Raw genomic sequence first — 23,768 nt, 5'->3', positions numbered from 1 at the left:
ATGAGGATGTGAGTAGCTGGGCCCTCCACCGCCCGCCTGGCGCCTAATTAATCATTGATTGAAATATGGGCCCTCACAACTCATCTCAGAGGAGGCCACACCGAGCCTGTTGACTACACGCCACGGTGGCTTTGTGAGCACAAGGAACAACTTCTATCTCCTTCTGTGAGAGCTATTTGGTTTAGGCAAGGAGATTATCTGAAGAAAAGCTGGAGCAGTTGACGGTCATATTGACCTGGAGCCTCTGTTTAAATGCAGGAGAGAAACAAAGAGGACACAGGTAGGAAATGTGTTTACTTACACTGCCATCACTGCGCTGGCCTCCCTTGTGCGTTATCACAACCACCTCCATCCATTTCCGAAGGTGTTGCTGAGGAAACCAAAGGAAAACAATCAGGGTCTGTTTAGCTCTGCAGGGAAGAACATTCGAGGAGCAGGAATCCACGTTTCAGGAGATAAATTATGCTGAGCAAACCTCTGCTTACTTTTACAACCATTTCAGAGCAAAGAAGAGCCAATCATTGACACCGTGCATCAACCGAACCCTGTTGGCTCTGGTTCTGCAGAACTTTCCTCCGACCTGAAGGTAACGACTGTATCTGGATGTGTGCTGAACTTTAGAGCACCTAGATCCTGTGAGCTTTTTCATCATTCTGCCACGCTAAAACCACAAAAGTATTTTATCTGGATTGTAGGAAACAGAGCAACAGAAAGCTGTTTCTGAAAAAGGTTTGAAATGTTTTTATGACTAGAAATCTGAAAAGAGAACGATGCATTCAACTTCTGCCTTCTGACTCAATACTTCATAGAACAACCTTGGTCTGCAGGTCATTTTTCTTTGTTCTTGTTTGTAAAATAACTCGGGATCTGGACTTTGACTAGGCCATTCTAACACATGAATATGCCTTAATGCATGAAGGTGAACAACTGCTCCACTAACAAGTCTTTTGTATCTTTTTCAACGATGGTTTTCTTCCATGGAGTCCAGATTTGTGTAATGCAAGAGTTGCCTTTGTCCCGTCAACATAATCTCCCACCTGAGCTGTGGATCTTTGCAGCTCTTCCAGAGGAAGACCATGCTCCTAGGCTGCTATCCTTGCCTGTCATGCCAGTTTAGCTGGATGACCACACACACTAGTTTGGCATCATCTTGTTTTGGTCTATCCCTGCAGTTTGTGGTTTTAACGTGACAAGTGAAAAAGTTCAAGGGGTGTGAATACTTCTACAATGCTCTGTGAACACATTATTCTACAGCTCGGCTGCCATGTCCTGGCTTTAAAGAACCAATGAGCAGGAGCTCAACAGCAGATGTAGAAGGTTCTCACCATCATCTGATCACAGAACTTGTCATTGAAGGAGTTGGGGAAGAGGCGCGTGACGGAGGTCAGGCGGTTGACAACGTTGAGCGTCAGACTGCGGTAGTCACCGAGCATCATCAGCAGAGGACGCATATGAGTGTGGATCTGGTCGACCTCTATCGTTGCTCCCTCCAGAAACTACAGAAAGACACGAGTTACACAGATGTAGCCTGATCTTCATCACACCAGAACATTACACACGATATATGGTTCTGAATGGAAGTACTGAAGCTGTTTAGACACCAGAAAGCCAAACACAAGCCTTTTGGCATTATTTCCATCCGTTTTCAGATCTTTAGCCTAAAAGTGTTAAAAACGACCAGTTTCATTTTCGTTCGTTGGTTTTTGCATCATTACATCGGCTATGAAACCTTCAAGACACCTTCTGTCACCTTTAAGGACCAAGGCTACTCCGACGAGGACATGGGGAGCTGTGAACAAACAGACGGCAAGCAAACAGTGATGACGCACGCTCTCGCGCAGACGGCGAGGAAATGATGCATGGCAGCCACATTCATTCTCCTCTCAGCGCCGAGAACAAACACTCCATCCTGTATCGATCTAGCCATGGCAACGCTCATTAGTGCTAGCAGCGCAGAGATGGAAGAATGGAGAGAACAGAAAATAGAAAGAAAAAATTACAGCACAGTGAAGAGGAGTGACAGCGCGGGACAAAAGAAAAATAAGGACAAAGAGCTGCGAGTAGATGATAGAAGAGGAGATTACATGGATACTTTGATGGATGGAAGCAGAAGTGGCTCAGGGACAGTGGGATAAAGTGGACGAGGTTCATATGAAGATAAGTGCGAAGCAGGGAAGGACTAACAGCACTGATCCCGTTCACAGGAGGCAGAAAATATGATTTCATTTAAACGGCACAATAACGTTTCCTGACTAGATTGCTTCTTACCTTAGGGGCACAGACTAATCCATAATTACAAAGGTTACGTCTGCTGGTGTACGGCCATGTTTGGCTCAGAAGAGATTGCAGACGGATTAAGGGATAAAGAAAGAAGCATGAGGTTTTTTTAAGTAATTGAAATTAAATCTGAATCAAATCAAGAACAAAAAAGGCCGATTGGGAGAACGATCAGGGAGAAATGAGGTAAAAAGGATTTAAACGATAAACAAAAACAAAAAGGTTGAACAGGTTTCATATAATCTACTGTTTCAACCTTAACATGAAAAGGACGCCTTCCAAAATGAAAAAGGCACGGACTGCTTCCTGGCAGCGTTCAGGACCAGCAGACACCTTCAGAGTTCATTGGTTAGTCATCAGTTCAGAAACTCCTCCCGATGAGACACCAGAACACACCGGCCAGCAGGTCCAGCTCAAGGCTGCATGATGCCTAACAGAACCACCTTTCATTAGCGTTTGAGGCGGTTCTTTGTAGAGGAAACAATTAATTCCCTAAATGGAGCAAATGAGCTTCACTTTTGGATTTAATAAGCAGCTTATGGCTGTAAATAAATCAGTCTGTGATTCAGTCCTGCACTCCGGTCCAGAGGACAGAACCAGTAAGGTCCAGAGAGAGGGGCCGAGCTGTAGGCTGCATGAACTATGACCCCAGCTCAGACATAGGCAATTAAATGACTACATGCAACCATTAAAATAACACAACTAACAAACTGAGACACACCTCATGTTTTATAAGGAGTGGAGAACATCTAGAGTGTTGATGCAGCATCTCTGAGTTATTCATTGTCCCAAAGCAACCATCTACTAATAAAAACTGCAGGATGCTGACCTTCCTCATGCATGCTTCACCCGCCTCCTGCAGCTCATTGTTGGTGGAGTTCAGAGCTTTGAACAGAGCAGCGATGATCTTCTCTCTGGACTGAGGTAAGTAGTTGCAGGCTGCCAGGGCATCTGGTCAACACAACAAATACCAACATTTAACTAAAACCAATAGAAACGGTTTCTAAAGGTTCCGGCTGGGCCAACTTACTGAGGCCGGCGATACGGAGCGGAACCAAAGAAGGAAGACTCTTGTAGCAGGGCAGCTTCATCAGAGCAGCATCCTCTGCCTCGCACAGGTTCAACAGCTAGAAACAAACCCAAGAACAACAGATAAACTGCTAGTTAAAGCCAGCAGAACTAGTTATATGGGAGGTTACTTACCTCTGTGTAGAAGACCTTGTGCTCCATGACATTGAGGTCCATTGTGAAGAGGCGTGGCTGCAGGGTGGTGCAGAACGTGTTCCCCTCCATCAGGCCAATTTGGGCATTGGCAGGCTGATGACGGAGCAGGTGTTTCTTTGGAGGAACCATGTCTTGTAGAACCTGAGGAGCATGTTGGTGTTAAGAAGAAACTCGTAGCCAGAACAAAGTAACATCAAGTTTTATTTTGCCTGTACAGCAGTTAACCTGAAACAAATAATGATAAATAAAGCACATTGATGTTCAGCAGGAGTCACAGCGTTACAAATGAACGTTTCAGAGGTGGCTTCAGAGCAGCACAGACTTCCCTCCACACAATCCTGACGGTGCTTGCTTCTACCTCTTTGTGGGGCTCCATGATGACCGTCACACTCTTGCCGGTGACCTGTGCCAGCACCTGCAGGGAGTGCATGGCCTGCTTTCTGACGGTGGAGTTCGGGGAGGTGACTTCTCGGACCAGGTCGTGGGTGACCATATGGAAAGATTTATCCTGGGCAGCCAGGAGCTCCTCGGTCTTCTCTTCATCTTTCAGTGGAGTGGCACAGCGCACCAACAACTGCTCCAAGGTGGTCTTTGCCATGGCCACGGCTCCGTTTGACACCTGAGGAAAAAACAAAGTTAATAAGATCTCAGGAATCAGAAAACAATAATGTGACAAGAAAATTACAGTTTCACATCCACTGAACATCTGTCCATGATTCAACCACAAACTTTAATGTATTCTGATGGGATCTCATTAGACTGGACCACATTTAGCAAACTGTGAAATGGACACAAAAGAAGGGTTGTCAGAATATTTTACAAATACAAATCTGAAAAGTGTGGCATTACTCTCTTTTCAGTCCTATTACAATGATACCCCCCAAATAACATCCATGACAGCCTTCAGAAGTCACCTAATCAGTCAATATTCCAGGTTAAGAAAAACACATTCTAGGGGAAGATCTGGCGCTACGAACCATATCTGACCCCCCCCCCCACACACACACATCCGTGTTTTACTATCTTTATGAGGACTTTTCGGTTACTTCCATTGACTTCCATTTATTTTCCTTGATTTTTAGTGCCTAACCCTAACCAGTTAATACCTAAACCTAACCCCTGTCCCAAGAACGGAATTTGAAAAACTGAGGACCAGAAAAATGTCCTGACTTTGTCAAAATGTCCTCACTTTGCGATAAAAATACGAAAAATGGTTCTCACTCAGCAACAAGTACAAGAACACACACACACACACCTTTAAAAGCCAGCACCAAGATTTTTAAATGCATAGATATAATCTACAAACAACAGGGTAAATACTGCAAATGTGTGGAAAAGATGCTCCAGTCAAATGAGATCAAATTCAACTTTTTAGCGTACAATCCAAACATGATGAGCGCAGAAAAACTAACCCTATAAGCCTGATTACCAACCCTGAGAAACATGGTGGTGGCAGCATCATGCTGTGGGACAGGGAAGCTGGTCAGAGTAGATGGGAAGATGGATGAAGCTAAATCCAGGACAATCCTGGAAGAAAACCTGTTAGAGGCTGCAGAAGACCTGAGACTGAGGTGGAGGTTCACCTTCCAGCAGGAGAACCACCCTGAACATCCAGCCTGAGATACTATGGATGGTTTAGTTTAAAGCCGGGTCATGTGTTAGAATGGCCTAGTCAAAGACCAGTTCTAAACCTAAATCTGTGGCAAGGCTTGAAAAATAATGTTCATAGATGTTCTTCATCTGACTGAGATCAACCGTAGATGTTCAGTGCTGGTAAAGACCTGCAGCTGGAATCACATGTTTCTACAAATTACTGACTCAGGGGCTTCATAAACAAACACACCACACTTTTCAGATTTTTGTTTTCATCCCACTTCACTCTGAGGAACCGCTTAGTGCTGGTGAGGATGCAGTAAAAATTATGGTTGCAACATGATAAATATGAGATGTTACTCCTGCATGGCGCAGTCATAAACAGCAAAGAGTGAAGGTTCTGCAGCAGGAGAGGACCACCACAGCCTGCAGCTGTTTATTATAGTGAAAATAAAAATGATCTCACCTCTCCAGTCAGGTCCATCATGACAAAGAGAAGAGCTTTGAGAAACGTTAGCTGGTTCTGTAAGACCCAGATCAGAGGCAGTCTCTCCATCAGAAACTTGATGGACACCACGCCGCCGAGTTTGGCGTACCAGGCCTGCTCGTAGCAGCAGGCACACAGACGCTCAACAATGTAGGAGAACAAGGGCAGCTGGCAAGCCTGGGGATGCAGAGGACAGAGGGAATAACAAGGATACAAAGACATAAAACACATAACATAGAAAATAAATGACTTCATCCAAAACACAAGAGCCTGAAATAACCGTAACCAGCCCTGATGTTAAACAGGAAATGAAATGACCAAGTCCAATCATTTGCTCTCACGGTAACCTACCCTCTCCTTGGAGCCCAGGATGATGCTAGCCACGTCAAAGATGACAGCCAGAGCCACTTCTCCGATCTTACACAGCTCCTTCTCCTCGTAGGCCATGCAGATGGCTATAGCATCAATGAGAACCAGTGGATCCATGCCCTTTGACCCGTTCTCCTCACTGTGGAACATGGCTGTGCTCGGCTGGCTACCCAGCTGGTAACACGGTAGCAGGAACGGTCCTGAAGAAAATTATTTCTTTTCAAATCAAATATTTTTATCCGTTTCTACCAATTGCACATTCTGGAAAATTCCATATAATAAACTGGTGACAGAGTCAGGATCTTGTGAAGCAAGGAAATGACTGCTAATGCAACGTAATTATTTAGAATAAGGCCTCACCGCACTGCTGAGCCACGGCCACCATGGTGTAATGGCGAATCAGACTGGCTACGAAGGGCAGCGCACTGGGTCTCAGGTCCTTGATCACAGCAGACATGAAGGCTCCGGTCAGGGCCTGCTCAAAGGTTCTGCGGGCAGGAGTGTCCTGGGCCTTGTAGCGGTGGGAGATGATGACGCTGGGAATCCACTTGTCAGTAAAGCTAAAGAGGAAAAGCAACACCAAGAGTTAAGATGATTACCAAGGCAGACACACACGTTAATGGTTGCTTTGAAACGTCTTTGTTCTGTTTATCCATACTTCTCCCTGCCTTGGTCTTCCTCTGCTGGCAGGTCTCCAATTTGTTTTCTTGTGTTTAAAGAGCTGATGGATCACTTTGTTTTACTAGCACCATTTCAAAGCAGCTCTTTAGGGGCAGAAAGCAGGGAAGACACTGAGGGAAGGGCTTGTCAGGGGAAAGAGTGCTGGGTGGAACTCACTCACTCAGTCAGGGGTACAACATTTCAACTCCACGCGTCATCTTTACTTTCACTTTGCTTTCAGTGAAAAACTTTCAGGTAAGGAAAAATGTTTCAAAGATGATTGAAGGAGGCAGAAGAGAAGAAAGGTGAGAAAATGAGATACTCAGATCTAGACACAGAGCCATGCTGGTGTCCAGGTGTATGTTATGTTGTGAGGGTCGAGGTGTAGGACAGACAGACAGGAAGTGAGCTAGCTGCTGGCCAGGAATCCCTGATGGTAATGAGGCTAACACACCTGTATGTTTGTGCCTGGCACTGATGGCTGACTGGGTAGGCGGCCTGTCAATGCATAATTATCAGCGATGCAGCTTAGAGAGGAATTAGTTCAAACAATGTGTAGCAAAAACACAGAAACAGTGCAGGACAGTGGCTAGCAAGAGATGTGAAGCTAACAGGAACCAAAACGAACAAGGTGTGATTTAGGAGATGGGTCGGAAGTTCAAGCAGAGGGTAAAATGATGAAGCAGAACACCTGACAAGAGCGCAGCATTCAAGCCTCCTGTTAACTGCAGATATCTTCACACTTTTTTATTTTATGTGATTTGGTTTAATTTTTACACAGTTTGGGGTTTGGTGTCAGCATGTTGAAAGCTTCAGAGGGAGAGGAGAGGACTTCAACCTGGAGCAAACTATGACCTATTTATTATTAGCCGTGACAATTCATTTTCGTCTATATTTGATATTATATTTTAATATGTTTTACTCCTATTTTTTCTAATCAATATATATTTTAGAAAATTTACCATGCATTTTAAATCCTACAAGACAAAAACGTGTCCCACGAGGGTAACTGCTTTCACAATGCATGATGGGAGATGCAGGACTGCACACCTTGTTGCTGCAGCAGAACTGCATCCAACATGCAGCTCAGTCCATCCGCCCCACGTGTTAATGTGCTGATTAGGGAGGAAGAGGAGGAGACAGCAGGAGAGGTGTTGTCAGGGCAACAAGAGGACAGGAATCCCCTCTGACACTGCTTGGTATTTGCTATAGGATGTCATTGGTTGTAGGAGTGTGTGTGTGTGTGTGTCACACTGAGCAGGACGGATCCAAACTCTCAACCAGAGAAGGAATTTGGCTGAACGGTTGATGCACTCAGTGGGAACCCGGATTTAAGGGAAGATGTCATGTTCTTAGATGTTTACCCACAATCCTTGGTCACATTGCAGAAAATGTAATATTGAACAAGCTAATTTTATTTTTGGGAAATTAAAACAACATTTTCCACATTGTTTTTCTCTTCATAATTTCAGTTTGATTCATTATGTGGAGATAATACATCTAACGCTCGTTTTGTCATCATAACAGTTTACTTGTTTTATTTAGTCAACAGGGTTTTAAACTGATTAAAATGAATTCTCATGTTCAGCAAATATTTTAAGAGCGTTTTATAATCTGAAAATCATGAGATGTTGTTGGTAGAGCCCAGGATGCTGGTAGAACGTTTCCATCAGAGAACGAATCAGACCACGTCTGCAGCTCTGCTTCTATCCAGCTTTTATGTTCAACCATCAGAGAATTAGTCCAGCTCGAAAATGTGAACAAAGCCTAAAAACAACAATACATTTTTTTTATGCTCAGCTTGATATTCTCCAAACTTATCAAACCTGGAAAATGATCAGAGTAAATATAATGTTTTTTACACCCTGAGCATTATTCTAGTATGAATGCAGTATTATAACAACAACTATAACTGGAACCAGGGTGCAGAAATATAACCCAGCCGAGTGAAATGCAGCGTGTTAACTGACTTGGGATGGGACAGGAGCTGGTAGAGAGCGTGTTTATTGTCGTCCAGACTCGTCATGGCCACCAGGAAACACTTAATGACCTCCCAGGCCTGCCGTCTGTAGTAGGGCTCGGTGTTGGCGCTCTTCAGGCAGTCTAGAGCCGTCTCTATGGCCTGACGACAAAGAAAGGGTGAAAAATAGGGTAAATACTTAAAAATGACAAGTTTATGAGATGCAGCCCACCAGTGCTGTTAAATTAATAATATGAGAAACAAACAGTATATTCTATATGTGTAATTAATTGGCTGAGGGAACACGGAGCACCATCTGGCCCAGGAGGGTCATTATCATCTCTACATTATGAGCTGTCAAGCCACAGCGACAAGGCACTTAAAAGGGGGAAAATGAAGTAATTATTGCCACTCAGAAGACGAGGATGAGGAGAGGAGAAAAGAGCAGAACTGAATCATTAAACCTTCAGAGCATCAGGTTTCAGACTCCTGACAGGTTGTCAGGTTAAACATTCAACTGTATGGAAAACAGTATTTAGAGTTTCATCTTCATGAGCTTCAAAGAACAAGACTAAACATTACATGCAACTGCTTTAATAAAGTATTCACACCCCTAGAACTTTTGGTCACATTCTCACCACAAACTTCAACAGATATTTTGGGATTTTAGACAGTAAATTAGTTCCTTATTTGTCCAACAAGTTTTCTTCCAGGATTGTCCTGGATTTAGCTCCATCCATCCTTAGCTTCTCTGTCCGTCCCCGCATCATGATGCTGCCACCTCCATGCGTCACAGTGGGAATGGTGTCTTCAGGATGTGCAGAGATTAAATGACCCACACAGCTGCTCATTGTAATTATGATATAGTTGCATATATTGTGAATTAATAAAAACAGCAACTCTTCAGATCTTTATTTTAAAATGTTGAAAACCATCATTTTTCTTTTCGCTGAAATTTGACCTAAAATCTACATGAAATCAGCCGAGGTTCGACTGAATCAGAAAGGTTCAGCAATCAGACTGCTTTTCAGCAGGCGAGATGTTTCCACTGGTCTGAGATGCAGCACTGCTTTCTGGTCCGCATCTAACACACGTGTGTGTGTGTTGTGTGTGTGTGTGTGTGTGTTGGGTGGGTGGGTGTCTGAGACCAGTCATTAGAAAGAATAAATAATGCCATCATGGTGGCCCTGCACTAGATAGATGATTACTGACTGTGGATGAGAAACAAGACATCGCACATCCCCTACTCACTGTTCCTCTCACACACACACACACACACACACACACACACACACACACACACACACACACACACACACACACACACCTGTGACAAAGACATATTGATCTCAGTGGAGAACAATAAGGAGGAATATTAAGCTCTTTTATACCTAATTCCTTCTTTCTTCATCCCACAAATAGAAACTAAAAGAGAGCGAAAGGCCGTGTTTAACCAGCAGAACATCACCATGGTCATCATATTCACCTTCTCCATGGGAAGTTGTATGGATGCTTTGCAGTCAGTGAATTCCACCTTAATGCTGGGGCCCTGGACCTCAGTCACCACATACTGCAGCCGTTGAGACTCCTTCAGCATCTTTCTGTTGCTGCCTCCAAACTTTCCCAGGACCCGGTAAGCTACGTGGGAAATGCTTTCTGCAGGATTACGGAGTGTCCGCCACAGGGCCTGCAGGACGGCACATGCATAACAAACTACCAGTTTAGAGCATTCTAGCAACCAGTTTAACCAAGACACAAACAATTGTATGAAGAGATTTCATGGCGTTGTGCTGGAGATCAACTCTTTCTGTGAGTTTTGTTCACAATGACAGGAGAAAAATTCGCCAAATCATCAAGGAGTAAGTGAGCTAATGCTAGCCTAGCGCACTTCACACTGTTTTGGGGACAAAGAACCTGGATCAGAACATCTCTTCTATAAAACAAACAGCTTCCCACCTGCATGAGCTCAGCCCGAACAGGCTGGATGTGGTCATAGAGGAAGTCCGGCTGCAGGTTGTCCACACACAGCTCCAGGGTTCGGAGGCCTTGGCTCACTAGAGTCTGCGAGCCGTTGAGTGCCGAAACCAGCGGGTCCATTAGCATGGGTAGGTAGGGCAGCAAGGAGCTCAGGCGGACCGGTACCGTCAGACACAACTCTACAAATAGGTCCTTCATGTGCTGCTTGTGGAGGCCGCTTTGCAGCATGTTCAGACCTAAATTAGAACAGAATGGAAATTTCCTGGTAGGTAAACCTTCCCACACTTTTCAAGAGGGCAGAGAAGTTTAGTTTGAAATCCTTAATAACCACTAGGGAGAGTTTTAGTGCAGCCCTGGGAGAAGAAGTAACTTGTGTAACGTGGTGACATGTTGTACCTTGCAGCAGATTAGGGAGAAGAGGTAGAAACTCCTGATAGAGAAGGTCGTGGCTGCCTCCACCGATGGAGCGGAAGAGAGCTCGGAGCAGCAGGAAGTAGTTGTAGGGTTCCTTGGCAGACTGCGCCAGCTCCATGGAGCTGTTCACTATCTTATGCAGGTGTGGCTGAGGAGAACAAAAACAAACGTTTAGTGGAAAAAAGGCTTGACAAGGTTTTCTACCACTGTCAAACAAAAACACAAACTACCTTGAGCATCTGCTCGTTCTCAGCAGCAAACAAGGAGACTGAGCCAAACACTAGTTTGAAGAGCTTCAGGTAAAGGTTTGAGAGCTCAACGTTGGAGCCCATCTCTGGCAGCCTTTCCAGAAGATACTCCACTAAGATGGTGGCGAACAGAGCGGACGTTGACAGGTTGGCTAGAAAAGAGTTTGCCACAATCTAGAAAACACAACAAATGAATCAAATTTGGAGATATAATCACCAAGCGAGTAAAACTGTAGAAACTAGGCTCTATGCACCTGTAGAGCATAGTTCTTGGAAATCCTCTCCACCATGTATGGCACAGTGGTCTGAAAGATCTCTTTGAATGTCAGTGGATTCATCATAGTAAAGACCCCAGCGAAATGCTCCAGAACCTCCTTCTCCTCCTTCATGCGGACAGTCTGGCAGTTGGCCACCCTGATGTAGGTCTGCTGGTTGTTAGCAACCTGTACCTGAGCAGGGAAGGCAATCAGTACTAGACTGGATCCAGAAGAAGCGCTGTTGCACGAATGCTAGTTTTGGTTTAAAGCCCAAGTTGTTAGTTGATGGTTGTACCTGGTAGATGTCCAAGGCCTGCATGGCGTATTTGACCAGTTTAATGTAGATCTGGGTCTCCTTTGGCTGGAGCTGCTTGTTAGGGATGAACTGAGCTTCTGAAATATAATCAGAACAAATCACTTTACTGATAAATTCTTCATATATTATTATCCTGGAAAGATTGTGCATAATGTTAATGAGGTGGCTTACCTCCAGGAGCTTTGCATGAAGTAATTCCCCAAGTAATTGTCTTGACTCCACACACCAGGGTCTTGACCAAACTACGGCAGTCTGACACCTGAAACGTCTGCTTGTCCTCCTTCTCTCCGGGGCGGTCAAAGGGCGTAGCTGGTGGGGGGGGCGCAGTGGCGACGGGCGTGGGAGGAGCGGGTGGAGGAATGGCAGGAGTGGTGGAAGGAGTAGGTGTGGCTGGTACCCCAGGTAACGCACCTGGGTCAACCATGCCCATCTCCGACTGAGGTTTGCACTTCTTAAAGATTGAGACGAGCTGGTAGCGTGCAATGGTGTGAAACTTCAGCACAAACACCTGAATCATAGAAGGAAAAATAATGAGACATATTTCCTGCCTTTCTGGGCAAGAATATTCAGATTCGGGACCTGCAACACGTACCTCCAGCATCCTCATGAGAATGTCCCGCCCGTTCCCGTTTTCCTGCTCCGATTTGGAGCGGATGCAGTCCACCAGGTTAAGCAGCAGCTTGCAGGACATGGTCTGGATGTTACTGGGAAGTGATTCGTCGTCGATGTTCTTGGCGAACAGCTGGACAGCTAGAGATAAATCTGTCAGAGGCAGGTTCTGACGAACATGGTGCACCAGATCAGCCAGGGTGCTGTAGGCCAGAGGTCTGGAAACAAAAGGCTGGGATGTAATTCAGGAACAAATACAGTGATAGTTAAAACGCTCCGTTTTTCACAAGGACAAAAAGGTCAGAATAAAGAAGGTTGAGTTCAACGTTTATAGCAAGCAGCTAAGTGATGGAGAGCGGGTCTGAGTTAATGAATGGCACTAATAGTCCTGTCTGATCTCATCCCTCTGACGCATTTCCTGGACGTACTAATGTGAAACGACAGCTATTCTGTTGATGAGGTGAGCTATTCTGGCAACTAGGAGGAGGTCAAGGAGGCTCTGAACTGAAACCAAGAGCGGCGGCAGGGCGGCCTGCCTTGGGAGGAAGATGAGGGAGTACATGACGAATTGATGGGGCAATCTGTCCTGAAGTGTTACAGTCAGCTTCCCTGAGATTTTCCCAATAGCCAGAGGCTTCGGATTAATATGATCGGACACCTAACACCCTGATGCAGCAGGCAGACAAACCACGCGTGAGAACGTCTCTGCTGACATCAAGGAGTTCAGAAGATGGTGAGAAAACGAGTACTTACCGAAGAGTCTCCCGAGCTGTGTAACCAGAGCCGATCAGGATGGATTCATCAAAAAGTTTGTCCATACAAGGAATAAACTCTAAAAACAAAGAAAGTGGCACAACTGTTGGTCGCTCTATCAACCATTTTAAATGAGATGGAAATAAAGCATTTCATTCATTCATGTGTTTTAAGTTGTGCCTAACTACCACAGTGAGGAGGAAGGTCACTATAACTACCATCAGATGTTATTAACAAGCCAAGCCCTTCTGTCCTGAATGAAACTGTGACTTTAACTGAACCTGTGAGCTCTGGTCACACAAGACCAACATCGAGTTTTTCAGCAGCAAACTCTCCAGGTGGTTTGGTGTGAAACGCAGCAGAAACATGTTAAAAACACCTTATGTCAACGTAAAGTGGAGGATCTGTGATGCTCTGGGCCTGGTTCTCTCCCGAAGGACATGAGAACCTTGTTAGAGAGTAGCCATCCTGAATGTGAGGGACAATAAAGAACATTTCTATTCTATTTTATTCTTTTATGAAGTGTTGAAATGTCATTGAAGTAAAAACCTGGTGGCCTCTGGCACAACACTGAAAATGGGTCATTACTGGGTCTTCAGGCAGGATACGGATCCAAAACATTGGTCCACATCAACAGCCTTCTTCCAGAACCATCTCAGTCCACAGAACTAAACCCTATAAAGAACCTGTGGGTCGAGCAGAAGAGCAGAGGCTAGGGGGGAGGACCCAGGACTCTGGATCATCTACAGAGGACTGGTCAAAGATCTCCCTCTCTCTGTGCTCCAACCTTGAGAAAAGTGGTAGAAGGACCCGTTACTGTCCACCTGGCAGAACGGGTTTGTTCAAACTATCGACAGCAGGGGTACCAGTAACTGTGGCAAAGCGGATAAAACATTTAGTCCTAACAGAACTTATGCCCCAATAAATAAATGAAATGATGTTTCTGTGATTTTATGCTTCTGCATAAAACATTTATTTATTTAAAGGCTGTTTAAAGCAGAGGCGTCCGCCTTATTCTGCTCAAATCATGATTATAAGTGGTTAGTTTCTGCCATTCTGACATTGTTACAAGACCAGACCAGACCAAGAAAAGAACAGACTAGACTAGAATAAAATGAGATTTAAAGTCAGGAAAGGGATCTGCTGAACCCTTGCTCCTGTTCGCATGTCGCCAGAAGCAATAAAATTAAATTCAATCAGAGACAATGGTTCCAGCATAGGAAGCTCTACTCCACTACAATCAGCCCAAATAAATCATTGTTGGGTCTTTACTCACAGCTATTTGGGCTTTTGTCTTTTATTTCATCCTGATTCTCAGTCTCTACAGGCACAGACTGACAAACCCAGGCAAGGATTAACAAGATGCTAATAATCGGACTAGTGAGAGCAAATCAAGCAATAACCTGGTGTGGAATAAAAACACTTGTGAGGTAAATGGTGTACAGTGATTAGTAGGAACTTGTGTGAGGGTGTGTGTTGACGCGTACGGCTGCGCAGGTCCGTGGTGAGGATGTGTTTGGCTGCGATCAGCAGCTCCTTGCGGAGGTGAGCGGTTTCAGACGGACAGTTGGAGAGGAGCTGCAGCATGCCCTTCACCAGCTGTTGGGAGTACTTCCCCACCAGGTCCTGACAGAGAAACACGAAGCAGTGACGGACCATCACAACGTAGAAATACTATGAACTGAAGGGAAAATCATTCATGGGCTTTTAAACTGAAAAGTGTGGCGTGCACATTTCTATCTAATAGACTGAAGTCTCTGGTTGTAATGTGACAAAAAGGTTCCAGAGGATGAATATTTATGCAAGGCTCTGAAAAAAACTGGTAACATTCAGATCAGTGCAAATGATCTGTAAATATAAGAAAATCGCTTCAAATATGTAACAAATAGTTTATTGACCATGCATGCGGAAAGCTTTCTTTGGTTTTCACACCCTAATAACACACAGATAATCTGTGGAAATCCCACATTCAGGTCAAAGTTTTCAGTTCTCCTTCTTAATTGAACCTGTTTGGTACCTGGTAGATGCGGATGATGTAGGCCAGAAAAGACAGAGTCTTGATCTGGGCAGCAATGAAGTCTGCATACAGCTCCTTGTTGAATAACTTGTGATGCCTACAAAGAAAACCAAACATTTAGTGCATTCAGAGACATTAACGGTGCGGCTGATTCTGTTGTAAACCTGCGGTTCCGGCAGTTACAGCAGCTGAAACTGTGGGTCTAAATGACAGAACCAGTTCTACAGACAGCTGCGCCTGACTGTAGAAGAATCATTCTACGCTCTGCTCTCCTGAAGAAGCTCTGGACCATTTCCTTCCTGTTAGAAATGTTGAACACAAGCCCGCTCCTTCCCTGAAACCCTAAACCTCCTGCTAAGCCAATTTCTACAAGTTTAACTTGGCCAAATGGATTTTAGCTCCTGCTTTAACGAGAAAAGTGCCAGCCAGCGCAATCCACACATTTAGTGCAAGAAAGGAAGGAAGAAGTCAAATAAATCCTGTTTAACAAGCCAGAGTTATTTTCTGTGAGGTGAAAAATGATTTGGGTTTTCCCAACTGACCATGACGAGTGTGTGTTTACAGAGATGCATCTCACCTGGCCTGAGGAGACACCTGGAGCATGATGGTGTTCATGATGAGGGGAACAAACTCTGACACTACGTTGTGGATGTTCAACTTATACAGCTGAGAAAACATGAAACAACTTCAATTATTAAAACATGTCTGGATGAACTTATCACAGTCAGAACCACGTTTCCGTGTGAAAAGACGGGTCTAAAGAGGTCCGGGACTATTTCACTCACTTGATACATCAACACCACTATGATGGGCAGTTCTGCCAGAACCTTGAGAGACAACGAGCCCCGAGGGATGATGGTGTGCTGGAGGCAGAAACAAGAGGAAGATCTAATGATGTAACTGCTGGACATGAACCTGAACCCAGTAAATGCACATAAACACAATAATACATACAACTGAATGTGTCGAGGTCAAAGATGGAGACAAATCTGATTTCCTTATTTAGCAGCAGTCATATTTAAATGTTCAGTTCACTGTAAGCAGATATGCCACTGCTAAGGGCCAGTTATGAAAACCAGAATGAACAGAACTGCAGATTCATCGTCTTTCAACACTGTAACAGCGCACTACTGCCACCCAGTGGTTACTCTGGGTGGTGTAGAGGTGATGTGGGATCAGCAGCTTACTGTTCGTGTTTCGCTGTCTTCCCTCTCAGGGGCGGTCTTAACCAAGACGGATGTGATCATCCCCACCATTTCTGGAGAGGGAACGGTGTTTTCAGCAATCACCTGAGGGTTCTCAAAGTACCTGGCCTGGAGGTAGAGAAGACAAACAGTTACTGTTTGCAAACATTAGTATTTAGATTAAGAAACGACAAGGGAGTAAGGATAAGAGCCAATCAAAATATCTACCAAGAATGAAAAATATCACATCATAGAATCTTAGGTTTACTCACAACAACTTTTGGAAGGTCTTTGTAAATCTGCTTCACAAAGTCCAGAAAGTGGTGGATCTGAGGAGAAATGATGATAAAAATGTTACAGAACCTTTTCAGTGAACTGTTTTAAATGTTAATCAGAGAAAATGTCCTCCCTGAGTGTTATTTATCTTCACACGAATCATTTTAAAGTATCAACGTCCTTCCTGTCTGCCACAGACCGAATGTATCTTTACTAAGACCCAGATCAGAAATGGACCGCCTTGATCAGAAATAAGGTTTACACATAAGACCCGTTCAGATGATAGTCCTCAACCAGGAAACGCCATATTTCTGTCACAGACGTCAACGTGTGCTTTCAGAACATGAAGCTCATGCAGCATAAGGAACAAATGTGGTCATCAGAAAGATGCTTTCAGCTGAAACCGGGTCACCTGGGTCACATTAGACTAGAGAAAGATGAACAGTGAAAGGTGGGCATCATATTTTTAAATGTTTTCTCTGAGCTCTGTGTCACAGTCTTCATCCTGGACCTTCAAATGGGCTCCAAGCTGGCCTTCATCCTCAACATGTTAATATGTGCTGAACATATTCATCCAATCAGCAGCTCACACTGGTTCAGCCCACTGTTGTGATGGTTCTGGTTCCTAACTCCAGACACAGATCAGAGACGTGGGTCGACTACAACCCTCCCATTCTGTATCTACACCTGTCATCTGACCGAGAAGCGTGTGGATCACCTGAAAGAGGCCATGGATGAGATACTCACCTCCTGAGAGATCGGAGGCCGGAACTGCTTGTGGAGTTCAATAATGATCCGGAGGCAAATCAGGACATTTTCCTCACTTTCAATCTACAAAAAAAAAACCCATGAACAACCATGAAGGTCAAACTGCTATGAACCAACTCCTGCATGCATGATATCAGGAAAAACACACAGTAAGTACTCCTCAGGGCCCGGGGCCCAATCACTGGCCCTCGAAGAATTTCTAGGACATTTTGGGGCGAATGCAAGTTATTCTAAGATGTATCTCTAAAATATATATTTGACCAAACCCATGACCGTCTAATACATACTGTAGAAAAAGATGTTAAATTAAAACCGAAGGCTTCATACCTCCAGGAAACGGAACATCACAGTTAAAATGTTCTTGGTGTGTGGACGAAGGTGCTCATTTGTTGGGATCCGGTGGATGATTTCCAGCACCAACTTTCTCAGTTGCTAAACAACAGAAGCACAAATTAAAAGGTTTTTATGGATGGCCAGTCTTACTTTAAGATACGCTGTCATGAACTCCAGACTATGATAAATATAACAAGTTATTCCATTATTTACATCAGCTGGGGTCAAACTGCTCTTAAACACTGAAGGTTCAAAGAAAAAGAAGCCAGCCTTCAGACACACACCTGGGTAGGTTTCTCTTGCAGAAATTGCACCTCTCCATCCTGAAGAAATGTCAGGAAGCGAGGGATGATGTGTTCCAAGAACGTGGAGTACTGAGGTGAAGATGTTACATTCTGAAATGGACAGGTCTCACATCAGCACGCTGCTTTGATTTCATACATGCATTAACTGAAAGCTATCATCCATCTTCAGAAACAATGAAGCCACTTCATCACACATAAAGGGCCTTCATCAAACTCACCTCGAAGTTCTCGCTCACCTCCTGCATCATCTTCAGCTTGGTTTCATCAGCTGGACGTTGAAGGACAGAGAGACACCATTAATCACACTGGCTAAGGATGCGGTTCATACTTCAAGCCTGTCTCCATGTGCTTAGCAGAGGCTCTCAGATCTTATCAGTTTTACTTTCAGCGTCCAGGTTATTCAACAGGTACATGAAGAACCACAGTCAGTCAATCAGTCAGACACACTCTCAGCACACCAGACTCTCCCAGACACTCGTACCTGTGACTGGACTAAAGCACATCGCCCTCATCACATCGCCCTCGCTAAGCACATGAACGAAAACTGGCTTTAGCACAATAAAAATACACAGATTTCCTTTGCCTTTCCAACCTTATTATTATACAAAGATCTCTTCAGAAATCTTCAAGCAAATATTAATTTTTACTGTTATATTAATCCCTATTGTTAAGAAACCTAACAATAAGTTTACCCCAAATAAATGAGATGGAGCAAACCTATTTCTGACAAAGGTATCATATAACTATGATATATGTAATAATAGCCATATGCAGCTCTTTGTAATAACTGTTCATTCTAAGCTACATCTTATATATTCTGGCTCGGAGTTATTGTAACTAGAACAGCTCATCTTCCAAGGCTTTACAGTGTTTTAAAGCATTAATCACTGCAAAAAGGAAATATGAACTAAATAATGTTTTTAGAACCAAAACAGTTTAATATTTCCAACAAAACAGGTGAAAAACTCAATGTTCATCTTTCACCAAACAGTCCCTAACTTCAAAAACAACCATGCTACCTTTGTGTCATTTAAAGCCTCTAATATGAAACTGTTTTATTGAAATTTCACAGATATAAACCTGAAATCCAACGTTTGGAAACAGGAGTATTTAATGAGATTTTCAGTCACCTGATGGTACACACTCAGGGATGTGAACTTACGTGTGTTGGCGTCTGTGAGTGCTGCCACAAACTGCAGGTACTTTTTCATGAGGGTGGTCTGGTCCACCACAGTGGGGCTGGGCGTGGGTACGAATGCCATGGTAGCAGCAGGGGCAGACGTAGCAGCAGTCTGCAGGGATCTGTGAGATCACGACATGTACTATAAAAAATAAAATACATAGAAGATTCACAGGTTAAAAAACAACATTGTGCTAATGTTTAGACTTTCTATAATTTCCAGTCAGACGTTCTTGACTTCCTCTTAAACAGGTCTTCTCTGTATCTAGAATTAACCACCACATTCAAATGGATGTTAAATAGGAGTCAATCTCACCCTCACTAGGTCCTAAACTCACCAATGTCTGGGTACTACATGAGACAACAATGTTCTGTACTGTCTACGTGTCAAAATGCATTTTCTATGCAAAAACATCCCTGCACATCACCAGAAGACCATCATCCCCACAGTGAAGCATGGCGGTGGCAGCACCATGCTTTGGAGCTGTTTTTGGTTTTTTTTTTAGGATGACCCAGGGCCTTAGTCAAGGTAGGAGCAATTATGAGCAGTTTCCAACACCACTATCTTTCAGTAACATAGTGACCAACAGCATACAACTAAATAAAAAAAATGGCTTAACTCAAACCAGATTAAAGTTCTGGAACTGCCCAGCCAGCAACCAGTCCTGAATCTAATGATCTGAAGAAGGATCCCTTCGCCATCTGACAGATTTGAGCATTTTCACAAAGAAGAGTGCGCATTTATTGCCGAGTCAAGATATGTTACACTGACAGACTCCTTCTCTGTTGCAGTGAAAGGAATTAAAAGATTTTAAACTAAAGAAATCTTCAGTAATTGCGTCTTTATGAAACACCGTTTAAAAACAAGTTCTCTAAAAGCTCCAATTTAAAACTGCTGTTCTTAATAATAACTGTAACACTAATTTACTCCCAACAGAAAAGGAGTAGTATGCTTTATGTCCTATTCACCGAGTCCTACAGATTTGCCATGAACTCTTCTAAAACTGATTATAAAGGAGCCACAGGCCAAGAAAGATTTAAAGACAGCCTGAAGATCTTCTGATCAACCTCTGAAAACATCAAGGTCTGGATCCTTGAAGCCAAACAAGGAAGGGCTGAAGACCCATTACTGTACGGGATAAAACAAATCAAAATGTTTTCTATTAAGAGAAGAGACACAAATTAGTTTTACAATAACTAGCAACAGAAAAACAACATGCCGTTTAATGGGCGCTTCGTGATGACGTAGTCATTAGCGTCGCCGAGCACCAGCGTAGTGAAGTCCGGTAAAATATTAAAGCATTTAAAACCATTTTATCGCATAATAAAAATTGTTCCAGCTCGATTTGTCCAGTGAGTTTATGTGTTACTGCAAGCAGAGAAAGTTGCCTTTAACATTGTTGCTAGAAAACAGGCAAACCGTTAGCAAAGAAGCTAGCTTCCCTAAAGAAAGAAAGCGCTCGTGCCTTCCCTCAAAAGGTACTTCAAAGTAAATAAGCGCGAGCCACATACAGAAAAACTCCCGGCAATAAATAAAAACAATACAGTTACACATTAACCCGCGTCAAAGAGGCTATATTATAAAGCTAATATTTGATGAAAGTTTAAATGACAAAGCGGAGTGCTCTCACCCTGCACCGCCGACAGGAAGCAGTCGGTCCTCCTCACTGGGACCGCCGCGTTCGCGCTCCTGTTTGCAACCAAGGCGAAAATGTCACATATCCCTCCGCGGGTTGTTTCTTACGTTCTACAGATTAAACCATACATACAGTATATGTGTTTGTCAGTGATATATGTATGAAGAGGGCATGGTTAACGATTGGCTGTGGATGACTTATTTTATTGGTCGAAAATGTTTAAACTAGTTCCAGCGGAAGGATAAAATGGAAAACATACGATATAAGACCATCGTTTTCGATGGTCTTCTTGCTGACAGGCATATCACAATCAGTAGAAGCTTCCTGTTAGACAGGATATTTTTGTATATTGATAAATGAATATTTTTGTTTTATTGACATGATTTAACAAGCAGTTTGTATTCATTATAGTGGTTCATATGTTTGCACAAAATTCCTTGCAGAAAAAGGTGTAAATTTTCTTTACACTTAACAGTTATGTGCATTACTCAGTGTTAAAAAGAGAGAAAGAAAAGGGAATGTCTTGAAGGTCGTTATATACTGTCCACATGCAGTTATGGTATGGTAAGGTACCTCTATAATGTCATCAAGCAGTTGAATTACTGTGGGCTATTTTAACCAGTAGATGGCAGTCTACTGGTTAAACTGGGGTCTGTAAACTGGTTCCAGAGCTGCATGTCTTTCTTTCTTTCTTTCTTTCTTTCTTTCTTTCTTTCTTTCTTGGCATGATCAGACTTTCCTTTATTTAAAAACCTATTTAAAAGCCCGCTAGCATCATTTTAGTGATCTTACTGTTAGCTCAAAGGAAAATGTTGATAAGCTCCGGTCAGCTGACTGGAAGAAAGAGAAACATTCAGCTGCTGTGACGAAAGCTTCAGAGCACATAAAACCATAAGCAAGTGCATGCCCAGTCTTTTAAAGAGGGTTAAACGTATGGGTCGAGTTGCCACCAGTACAGAGCTTGCTGAGTAAAGGCAACATGCAGGTGTAAGTGTTTCAGCAACACAATGAGGTATAAACTTTGCCTCTTGTCCAAATAAGGGACAGTTTGTCCATAAAATATCACTATGAATAGCAGATACAATCAAAACAACACTGAAACAGGGGAATTCTTCTGTCAGTTTGAAAGCTTCGGGCCACAAGTGAAAAGAGGAAAGTAGAAGCTTGGAGGATGGTGAACAAACAAGAACTTGGGTAAAGTGTTTTGGTTTTCCTTCCACAAGCTAAACAGTTTTGGCCCATTCCTCCTGACAGAACCGGTGTAACCGGGTCAGGTTTGTAGGTCACCTTGCTCAAATGTTCTATGGAACTGAGATCAGGACTCTGATGGTCTCTCCAAAACATGGACTTTGCTGTCTGTCAGGCACTTTGTAACTAATCTGGTGGTCTGCTGAGGGGCATTGTCCATCTGGGAGATCCATCTGTGTCCAAGCCTTAACTTCCTGGCTGATGTCTTGAGGTGTTGCTCCAATATTTCCCCACAATGTTCTTTCCTGATGCCATCTGTTCTGTGAAGTGCACCAGTTCCTCCTGCAGCAGATGATATCATCACCCCTTCACTACACAGTTGGGGTGGTGTGAGCTTCTCCCATTTCCCTCCAGATGAACATTATGTCCAAACACGTCAGTTTTAATCTCATCAGACCAGAGCACATGTCTCCAATCATTACGGTCTTTGTTTCTGAGTCCATTTGCAAACTGCAACCTGGATGTTAGAGTGATGGCTTCTTCCTCTCTGAGTGGCCTTCCAGCCCATGTTGGTGCTGGACTGGTTTCACTGTGGATGATGACTCTCTGAGCAGCTTCAGCAGCATCTTCATGAAATCTTTAACTTTTCTTCTGGGGTTGAGTCACACATTTAACACCAGAACCTGTTCATCTCTGTTCCTTCCTGAACCGTATGATGGATGGACATCCCCATGCTGTTCATATAACTGTCTGAACTGATGAACATGAAACCTCTTGTGAAGTTTGAGCTCAAAATAACACACAAATCTAACTGAATTTTTCTGAGAATTTACATACTCAAATACTTCAAATGGGAGTGATAATTCTGGCCTTGCTTTGCTGCTGGTTGAGTAAAACCTGGGTGGATTGCAACAAATTGTATTTTTTGGAATCTGTGAGCTCTCTGCTTACACGTGTGTGTGTAGAAGCCATGTGGTGAACAGCTGAGACCGAGTTTTGCGGAAATGTCATTTTGTGGAGTTTGTTTATTGTTGGATTCAACTGCCTTTAGTTTGAACTGTTTTTGGTGTTTGTAGAAATGGTTTATATCAGCTTTTAGCCTAGATTCTACTATTTCTGTGGATACCAAATTTGTTTATGTTTAACTAATTGAACTTGAAGTAAAAAAAAGTAGAAGAAAACAAGAGTTAAATTCTGCCCCCGGTACTGGAGGTTGGCCTTAAGAGGTTAATAAGTTTATTCTCTAGATCTGCTTCTTGTTGTAAGTTTTTTCATAAAGGGAGTTTTAACCGATCATCCTGAAAGGAGTTTTTCTGTTGTTTCTGTTAGCTTCCACATCCACAGCTCTGTGCTTCATGCATGGCAGCAGATCTTTATAGCAACAGGCCATAATGCTCTGTTGTAATAGCTATGAATAATAAGGCTCGATTGAAAGATGACTGTTCCTGTCCAATCTGTGAGGTTCCTCTTCTACCCACCAGCATTGCTAATGGGTTTCCATTCATATTGTCTCCTTCACAGTCTCCCATAGACTGAGGCCTGTGGCAAAAAGGCTGCAGAATGAGATTCTCCTTTCACTGAATACCACACATCATGTAAAAGATCATTTGACATGTATATAATGCCACTTTCTCCCATCGCTCCCTTAAGTAATAATAATCTGCTAAAAGATGTTTGCCTCTGTCTTATTGCACTGCCCTGTTTGTTTCATTAGTGGATTTCAATTCTTAAATCTT

General features: G+C 43.4%; 1 protein-coding gene across 2 annotated transcripts in view; it reads right to left on the bottom strand.

Annotated features, from left to right (window-relative positions):
• The window catches only part of LOC124875128 (transformation/transcription domain-associated protein), an 81,951-nt gene extending 61,059 nt beyond the window's left edge, over positions 1-20,892 (bottom strand). For both annotated transcript variants that reach the window (XM_047376996.1, XM_047376997.1), the window contains exons 1-31: positions 20,839-20,892; positions 19,190-19,349; positions 18,246-18,295; positions 18,007-18,117; positions 17,717-17,821; positions 17,369-17,452; positions 16,618-16,674; positions 16,349-16,474; positions 15,947-16,024; positions 15,739-15,827; positions 15,162-15,258; positions 14,632-14,770; positions 13,145-13,223; positions 12,375-12,609; positions 11,954-12,290; positions 11,762-11,859; positions 11,464-11,658; positions 11,192-11,383; positions 10,944-11,109; positions 10,527-10,783; positions 10,057-10,257; positions 8,581-8,732; positions 6,311-6,510; positions 5,933-6,150; positions 5,561-5,758; positions 3,860-4,120; positions 3,481-3,642; positions 3,308-3,404; positions 3,107-3,228; positions 1,326-1,496; positions 302-370 (exon numbers count right to left, since the gene is read on the bottom strand). In XM_047376996.1, the coding sequence (XP_047232952.1) occupies positions 302-370; positions 1,326-1,496; positions 3,107-3,228; positions 3,308-3,404; positions 3,481-3,642; positions 3,860-4,120; positions 5,561-5,758; positions 5,933-6,150; positions 6,311-6,510; positions 8,581-8,732; positions 10,057-10,257; positions 10,527-10,783; positions 10,944-11,109; positions 11,192-11,383; positions 11,464-11,658; positions 11,762-11,859; positions 11,954-12,290; positions 12,375-12,609; positions 13,145-13,223; positions 14,632-14,770; positions 15,162-15,258; positions 15,739-15,827; positions 15,947-16,024; positions 16,349-16,474; positions 16,618-16,674; positions 17,369-17,452; positions 17,717-17,821; positions 18,007-18,117; positions 18,246-18,295; positions 19,190-19,289 (4,446 nt within the window). In that variant the 5' untranslated portion in view covers positions 19,290-19,349; positions 20,839-20,892. The remainder of the gene's footprint in view (positions 1-301; positions 371-1,325; positions 1,497-3,106; positions 3,229-3,307; positions 3,405-3,480; positions 3,643-3,859; positions 4,121-5,560; positions 5,759-5,932; positions 6,151-6,310; positions 6,511-8,580; positions 8,733-10,056; positions 10,258-10,526; positions 10,784-10,943; positions 11,110-11,191; positions 11,384-11,463; positions 11,659-11,761; positions 11,860-11,953; positions 12,291-12,374; positions 12,610-13,144; positions 13,224-14,631; positions 14,771-15,161; positions 15,259-15,738; positions 15,828-15,946; positions 16,025-16,348; positions 16,475-16,617; positions 16,675-17,368; positions 17,453-17,716; positions 17,822-18,006; positions 18,118-18,245; positions 18,296-19,189; positions 19,350-20,838) is intronic.
• Positions 20,893-23,768: the final 2,876 nt, after the last annotated feature.

Source organism: Girardinichthys multiradiatus, chromosome 10 (genome assembly GCF_021462225.1).
Source record: "Girardinichthys multiradiatus isolate DD_20200921_A chromosome 10, DD_fGirMul_XY1, whole genome shotgun sequence".
NCBI lineage: Eukaryota > Metazoa > Chordata > Actinopteri > Cyprinodontiformes > Goodeidae > Girardinichthys > Girardinichthys multiradiatus.
The sequence above is the reverse complement of the archived record's forward strand: the minus strand, read 5'-3'. Positions and strand labels throughout refer to the sequence as shown.